The sequence below is a fragment of the Tupaia chinensis genome, unplaced genomic scaffold, assembly GCF_000334495.1.
Source record: "Tupaia chinensis unplaced genomic scaffold, TupChi_1.0 Scaffold000012_1, whole genome shotgun sequence".
Classification (NCBI taxonomy): Eukaryota; Metazoa; Chordata; class Mammalia; order Scandentia; family Tupaiidae; genus Tupaia; species Tupaia belangeri.
This window is the reverse complement of record NW_006159442.1, coordinates 2,889,546-2,898,168: the sequence shown is the minus strand read 5'-3', so window position 1 is coordinate 2,898,168 and position 8,623 is coordinate 2,889,546. Positions and strand designations below refer to the sequence as shown.

Here is an 8,623-nt window from a genome sequence, read left to right as displayed (position 1 = left end):
CTGTACTCTGGATACACGTTCTTTACCAGATAAGTGATTCTCAATAATTTCTCCTATTCTGTGGGTTGTTTTGCTTTTTTTCTTCCTTCCTTCCTTCCTTCCTTCCTTCCTTCCTTCCTTTCTTTCTTTTTCTTTTATTGCCAAAGGGTGTGAGTTTTCCAGGTGAAGAGAGAAGGCATGGCCCCCACTGGGGCATGGTTATGTCACACTCCTTTTTCTTCCATTTTGCAATCCCATCAGGATTTAGAGCACACATTTACATGTGCCTTGAATGTCTTTCAGGCTTCCAGGGCTGGGATTCCAACCATGATTGGCAACATGGAATCTGGCTTTCTACAAACACTTGAACTGTTGTGCTACAGGGCTGGGCCTCTTTTGATTTTCTTTCTTTTCTTCTTTTTTAAATAATTATTTTAATTAACTTTATTAGTTTATTTATTTTCATTTGACCAGAGAGGTACAGAGTGAGAGTGAGAGCAAGAGCAGCAGAGAGAGTGAGAGAGCGAGAGAGCGAGCGAGAGAGACAAAGAGAGAGGGAGAGAGGAAAAGTAAGAAAGCGAGCCACAAGGTCCAGGACTCACTACGGTTGGCCATGTGGGAATCCGGCACCCCTAACCACACCTCCCTCCGGCCCCAGACTCTCTTTTCATTTTCTTAATCATGTCCTTTAAGGCACAAAAGTTAATTTTAGGAGGTCAATTGTCTATATTTTATATATAAGAAACCATTGCATAGCCTAAGCTTACAAAAATCTACTTCTCCATTTTCTTCACAGTTTTAACTATTATATTAATTTTGAGTTAAACTTTGTATGTAGTATCAGGTGGGAATCCTTTTGCAGGTAGTTATCAGTGGTCTCAGTACCATTTGTTGAAAAGACTATTTCTCTATTGAACGGTATTGGTACCCTTGTCAGAAATCAACTAAACAGAAACGTATTGGTTTATTTCTAGATTCTCAGTTTGATTTCTTTGATCTATATGACTAGCCCTATGTACACTGTCTTGGGTATTGTAGCTTTGTAGTCAGTTTTGAAATTGGTAAAACTAAGTCTTCAAACTTTGTTTCTTTGCAAAACTGTTTTGGCTATTCTGGGTCCCTTGCATTTCCATACATATTTTGTCATTAGATTGCCAGTTTCTGCCAAAAATCCAGTTGGCATTCTGCTAGGAATTGTTTTGCATCTCTAGACCAATTTGGGCAGTGCTGCCATCTTAATGGCATCAGGTCTTCCGACCCATGAATATGAATGTCCTTCCACTTATTTGAATCTTCTGTAATCACTCTAAACACTTTTGCAGTTATATTTTATTTTTGATCATATTGTAAGTAGAATTTTCTCAACCTCATTTTCAGAATGTTCACTGCTAATACAGAAATAAAACTTATTTTTGTATATTAGTCTTGTATCCTGCAACCTGTTGAACTCATTATTAAATTAATTCCTTGGGATTTTCTATATGCAAAAATGTAAACTGTGTATAGTTTTACTTCTTTTTCAATATTGATGGCTTTTCCTTTTCTTGCCAAATTGTCTTGTACGATGCTGAGCAGGAGTGGTAAAAGTAAATATCCTTATTTCTGATCTTAAGGGGAAAGCATTCAGCAGTTGGCCACTATTAAGCATGATGTTAGGGGTGGTTTTTCTGCAGATGCTATGTTTATCGTGTTGAGGATGGTCTCTTGTATTCCTAGTTTGTTGAGTGTTTTGATCATAAAAGGAATTGGATTTTATCAGGTGCTTTTTCTGCATCTGTTATAACTATGTGGATTTTGTCATTTATCATGTGGTATAGTTCATCCTCATTACTCACGATTACAAAAATGTGAATTGACCAATTTGCTAAGATTTATTTATTACCCCAAATCCATACTTGTGGCACTTTTGTGGTCATTCTAGACATGTACATCGTGGTGAAAATCTGTTCCCAGCTGCGGTTGAACAAGGTGATGCTCTGCTGTATTGTGTCAGCTCTTGCAGAGAGATGACCAGAGAGGGGGCCAGCAGGTGGCATGGTGGTTGAGGTGCCGGACACTCCCACACGGCCAGCCATGGTTCGAGTCCCAGATCTGGTGGCTTGCTTTCTCACTCCCCTCGTCTGTCTATCTCTCTGGTCAAATTAAAGTGAATGAATACAATTAAATAAATGTTTTTTAAAAAAAGATATGACCAGAGAATGGTCATCAGTTCAATGCAGTGAAAGAAGGTTAGGCTCTCAGGTCAGTTGGATGGGGACTAAATTCTAATTCTGGCGCTTGTTAGTTGGGTGGACTTACACAACTTACACTTCCAAGCTTCACAGACCAGTCTAGGTTAGGATGACTTGCTTTTAGGATTCCAGCTCATAATCTATGTGAGATCTGTACGTGTATGAAACATATACGCTATCCCTCAGGGGCAATGGTTTAAAATTCACTAACTCGGTGTTTGTGAAGATTTTCATAGAACCTAACTACCATGAATGATGAGAATTGACTTTTTTTTTTTTTTTTTTTAAGAATCCTTTCCCTTTCTTTTTTTTTTTAGTTTAACTTTATTTATCTATTTTAATTTGGTACAATTTGACCAGACAGGAGCAGAGCAAGAGCGAGAAAGCAAGTCGCCAGGTCTGGGACTCAAACTGCGGTTGGCCATGTGGGAGTCCAGGGCCCTTAACCACCATGCCATCTGCCAGCTCTGAGAACTGACTTTTTATTAGCTTAAAAATTGGTTTTTGGATGTTACACCAACCTTGAATTTCTAGAATAAATCCCACTTGGTCATGGCATATAATCATTTTTATATGTTTCTGGATTCAGATTGTCAATATTCTGTTGATAATTTTGGTGTCTATATTCATCAGGGACACTGTCTGTAAGTTTTTTGCGATGCCTTTGTTTGGTTTCAGTATCATGCTAACACTGGCCTCATAGGATGAGGTGGGAAATGCTGTTTCTTCTGTTTTTGGGAAGAATCTGCAAAGAACTGGTGCTAATTTTAATGTCTGGTGGTAAAATTCAGCAGTGAAGAATTCTGGGCCTGGGATTTTCTTTTTGAGGCTTTAAAATGACTAATTTGCTTTTTTCCCTTATTATCAGTTGCCTTTTAAACCAGCTTTGAAGAGCCAGAGGAGATAAGAATATCATCTCCTCCAGTCAATAAGATTAAAGAAGAAAATACATCTTTTCAAGGAAGACTTTCTTTCCTTCCTTCCTTCCTTCTTCCTTCTTTACTTTTCTGAGAGATTTTTGCTATAGGACGCATACATTCGTCGGAGAGACAGAAAGTGAGAAATCACCTCCTTGGAGGATGGCTTCATTGCAATCCCTTCTCCTCCATTGTCCTCTTGGGATTTTGGACACACACGCACACATGCCCAGCGTGAGTTTGAAGTCACTGGTTCCGGGACTCGAACCATGGTCGACTATGTGGGAGTCCAGTGACGTAACCATTATGCCATCTGCTAGTACCCAAGGAAGACACTTTCAACGTTTGAAGATTCAGATAAGCAGCTACCAAAATTACCCAATTATATCTCGATTATTAACCACTGTTGTCCAACACAAACATTTTATCACCTCTCATGTGGTTTTGTAACCTTATAAACAAGAGACCTCAGCCTGTTCTAAATAAGATTTATATACAAACCTCTTCACTGACACTTGCAGCAAAGTCTTATAATCACAAACTGAAGTTTGTACATTCCTTGAGATAATATACAGATATGTGTGTCTATGTATAATATATATCTATCTACAAAAATATACCTGTCTCAGAACCTGTCAGGCAGACAGTGTGTAGTGGAAAAACCACCGGAATAGAATTCTGGAGGTCTCTGCTTGGGTACTGTCTCTTAGACAAGATGCCTCAATTTTTTTCTCCCACTGAAAAAAATTAGGTTAAGACTGATGATCAACAAGGTTCTTTCTGGTGCTAAAAATACAGACTTTTTTTCTGCAATAATATGATTCCCATTGCTTTTACTTCAGAGTGGTCAGTTTGTACATTCCTTGAGATAATATACAGATATGTGTGTCCATGTATAATATCTATCTATCTACAAAAATATACCTGTCTCAGAACCTGTCAGGCAGACAGTGTGTAGTGGAAAAACCACCGGAATAGAATTCTGGAGGTCTCTGCTTGGGTACTGTCTCTTAGACAAGATGCCTCAATTTTTTTCTCCCACTGAAAAAAATTAGGTTAAGACTGATGATCAACAAGGTTCTTTCTGGTGCTAAAAATACAGACTTTTTTCTGCAATAATATGATTCCCATTGCTTTTACTTCAGAGTGGTCAAAATAAAAATATTTTTGTTATGTACATATACAGCACACACTCAACTTCATTCTTACAGAACAAGTCAACCAACTCACAAAACCTTAAAAGAAAAAGAAAAGGCTGTGATTAAATAATTCACTTGCAACATCTCAAAGTCCTGAGTTTGCTATGAGACGGCTGTTACTAATTTCCTCTCTGATACACATGTATTTGCTTTTTCACAATGCCTCACTTCACATAAGTACTATTTCACCTCAGGCATGTAGTAACTGTGCTAACTTTCAAAAACAAGGTCATCATTTCTCAGAAATCCTGAGCCGGTCAGAGAAACTGAATGGTATCTCGTCGGTTGTCTCTACTGGTATGTTAGTTCGACTAAACTGGCAGGAGTAATGGTGGGAATGAAAAGTCGACACGAATGCGCCTGGAGTCCGGCTGCACTGACAGCTATCTGACGGCAGAACGCCCGAGTTACCGAGATGAGAATGGTACATGCTGTGGAAGGAGTCTGGAGATGAACGATAATGCCCTGCTCCCGAGGGGGACGCGGTGCTCTGGAAAGGGCCATTAGACATAACGCAAGTCTGAAAGCAAGTCTTCCTGCCCAAACCTCGATGAATGTCTAATTTAGCAATGAGAGGTTTCCCGACATTCACCTCCTGCTTTTCCTCAACAGTATCTTCCAGTCCTGAGTACTGATACGACAAACACACTGTGAAGATTAGATGTTCCTGAGAAAGAAAAGATATGAGGATATTTTTACCCATGGAGAAAATTTATCAAGCTTAAAACATGGTAATCTTATCTCATATGAACACACACAAAACGACTCATTCACCTCCCTTCCCCTTTTCCCGGGCTTCATAGCCTTAAGGAATCCCTTACATCATCCCTAAGCTGAGAGAGGCCAGCTATCATGTTCATTTTACTGAGTCATCAGGACAGTCATGATGTCATTTGTATAGGAAAGTATGTCCCGACTTTCCTGATGACCTAATAGTTAGGATTTTGTAATAGTTCTTCCTATTAAAAGTAGTCAAACCTCAGAGATCTTACATTTCTGATGGATAGTAAAGATGAAGTTTTCTAAATCGTGGGCTTTAGGAAGCTTATTCTTCCCTATTATTGGAGATGGAAAATTACCTCTTAATGAAAAGATAACTTGGCTTTACACATAGGTCAAAAGTTTAAGATGTTTTTAAAGTGTTGTGAAATAATAATCCACAACCTAGGTGGAAAAATATAGCCAAGTCAGATCACGGGCGAAGTTTCTAAGTTACGAGGAGACTTGGAGCAGATCGGCCGAGAATGGGGTGGTAACAGTTTTATGCCTGTGGTCCTTGCATTTCTGTCAACAGCGCTCATTCCATTCCCTGAGTTTTGGCTCATATGTTCTATGTTATGCAACTCTGAATAAATCAAATGCTTAGTCTTTGCAAGAATATGCTTTTGTTTGAAAGCTCAACTATATAGAGGTAGTTTCTCATTTGTAAACAAGGCGACTAGAAGTGAAATACGCATTGAAAAGAAATTGAATCTGAGTTGCTGTATGTGTTATAGAGAGTCACAGAACAAGAAAATGATTATTAAAAAGTGCAAAGATATTTAAAAGGAGAATATGATTTATGGTCCTAACTTTTTGACAGTGTGGAGGGTAAGCACATATACTCTCACACAAAAGTTCACTAATGGTCAGATTGTACTATGAAAAGGGTCCCTGATAATATGCACTGTAGATGGGTTACCTCTACCTCAATTTTTTTTTTTAATTGTCAGAGGGTATGTGCACTTGCTGTAGAGAGAGAGAGAGCGAGCGAGCGAGCGAGCAAGCGAGCACACCCCTCAATAGGGGTGTAGTCACAGGGGTGTGGTCACACTGCAATCCCTTCTCTTCCATTTCTCCATCCTGTTGGCATTTTGGGCACACATGTACATGCATGCAGTGTGTTTTCAAGCCACTAGGGCTGGAATTTGAACTGTGACGGGCTATGTATGGTCTGGCTCCCTTAACTACTAGGCTACAGGGCTGGCCTTCTTCCTCAATTAAATACAGCACATCTATGGACTATACCAAAATGAAGGATCAGTTTTGTAAAGTTTTTTGTTATAAATAGGAACAGCATTAACCTTTAATTTTTGCAGTGAACTCAGTCTGGTATAGAGACAATGTTTGGGAAGATCTTTCGATACTAAATAGCTACCCGTTTCTTCAGGAGTCCCTTTATTTGCATCTTTTGGGTCAATGTCTAGGTCCTGTAAAAAACAAAATAGAACAGTGACTGTTAATAATAAAATTGATGAAAGTACTTTGTCAAAAAAATCAGTTGGCTATGTGTTTTGGGGTATATTTCCAGGGGTTCTATTCTGTTCCATTGGCCTACATGCCTGTTTTTGTGCCAGTACCATGCTGTTTTGATGATCACAGCTTTATAATATATTATAGGGTCAGGGAGTGAGGTGCCTCTAATCCACTCTTCTTGTGCAGTACTGCTTTGGCAATACCTGTTTTTTTTTTTTATGATTCCAGATAAATTCTATGATTGCTTTTTCTAAAATTGTGAAGTATATCCCTGGTAATTTGATTGAGATTACATTAATTATGAGGATTAATTTGGGTAGAATTGACATCTTGATTATATTCAAACTCTTCTAATCCAAGAACATGGGATGTCTTTTCACCTTTTTTTTTAGAATTATTTTATTTAACTTTATTTATTATTATTATCATTATTATTTTCCAGTTTGATCAGAGAGAGAGACTGAGCGAGAAAGTGAGAAAGCAAGCCACCAAGTCCGAGACTTGAACCGTGGTCGGCCATGTGGGAGTCCAGCACCCCATCCACCATGCCACCTGCCAGCCCCTCTTTTCACTTTTTTATGTCATTTTCAAAATTTTAAGATTTTTCATCATTTCCTTGTAGAGATCTTTGATGTCTTTGGTTAGATTTATTCCTAGGTGCCTTATAGTTTTTGTGGTTATTGTTAATGCACAATATAGTCTGTGACATAAATCATCCTGACAGATACTACTCTCTTATGAATTTGGACCTGAGCAGGTAATCCCTTATTTATGACTAAAGTAACAATGAAAACAACACATTATGGATGCACTAGGAATTTTAAGTTCTGCATTAATACATTAAAAAACATACAGAAAATTCTGAAAGGACAGTTTCCTTTTAAACTATCCACAGAAACACTTCTTAATCTATCTGGTTTCCTTGGAAGTAGAGAGAACCTCATTAATGTTTGACTTCTGGATTCTTTTGTTTTTCATCACTTTTGGGAAGGTGCAAGGGGATTTATGTGATTAGAATGTTTAAGAAGAATAAATGGATATCCCAAAGTCATCAGCCCTTCCTTTTTCTTATTTATTTATTTATTTATTTTTTGAGATTTTTGCTATAGGGCATGGTTGTTTGCTGGAGAGACAGAGAGAATGAAAGCAAGACATCAACCCTCCCCAGTGGGGGATGGCCACACTGCAATCCCTTCTCCTCCATTTTCTTCTTGTGATTTTAGGCACTCAGGCACACATGCCCAGTGTGTGTATGAAGTCACCAGGTCTTGGACTTGAACCATGTTCAACTACGTGAGAGTATAGTGACATAACCATTACGTCATCTGCTGGTCCCTTTCTTCTTCTTTTTTGAAAGAATTATCTTATTTATTATTATTATTTTAATTTGACCAGAGAGAAGCATAGAGAGAGAGGGAAAGTGAGAAAGTAAACCACTAGGTCTGGGACTCAAATCATGGTCAGCCACATGGGAGTCCAGTGCCTTAGCCACCACACCACCTGCTGGCCCTTCTTCTTTTTTTTTTTTATAAAAAAGAATTATTTATTTTATTTATTCATTCATTTTATTTTAATTTGACTAGAGAGAGACAGAGAGAAAGAGAAGGAAAGTGAGAAAGCAAGCCACCAGGTCTGGGACTTGAACCATGGTTGGTCATGTGGAAGTGTCCAGTGCCTTAACCACCACGCCACATGCTGGCCCCCCCTTCTTCTTTCTTTTTTAAAAATATTTAATTTTTCTCAAGCAAAGCTTACCTCCACCTGTAGTATCCCCTCTCTCCCAGTCAGGAAAGTGAGGCAGGGCTGTCCATCAGCCCCCAGCCCCAGTCCCAGGCCCAGCTCCAACCTGAGCCTCCACCCTTCCACCAGAAAGGTAGGTCTTCCCCCCCCCTTCTATCTTTTGCTAATTCTTTACTTCTCCTCCCCACATAGGGCAGCTCTCAGCTCTCAAGCAGAGCCCACTTACATTTGCAGTCCCCTGCCGACTTGGTGTGCTGTGCTTTCTGTTTTCCCTCTTTTACCTCCTTTTTTCTTTCCCTTTTCATTGTCATATTTTCCTCAT

General features: G+C 38.9%; 1 protein-coding gene across 2 annotated transcripts in view; it reads right to left on the bottom strand.

The window, feature by feature from the left end:
- Nucleotides 1-4,246: 4,246 nt before the first annotated feature.
- The window catches only part of MALT1 (MALT1 paracaspase), a gene marked incomplete at its 5' end in the record, with an annotated part of 70,339 nt that continues 65,962 nt past the window's right edge, over nucleotides 4,247-8,623 (bottom strand). For both annotated transcript variants that reach the window (XM_014585088.1, XM_014585107.1), the window contains 2 exon segments: nucleotides 4,247-4,993; nucleotides 6,390-6,515. In XM_014585088.1, coding sequence (XP_014440574.1) covers nucleotides 4,559-4,993; nucleotides 6,390-6,515 — 561 coding nt within the window.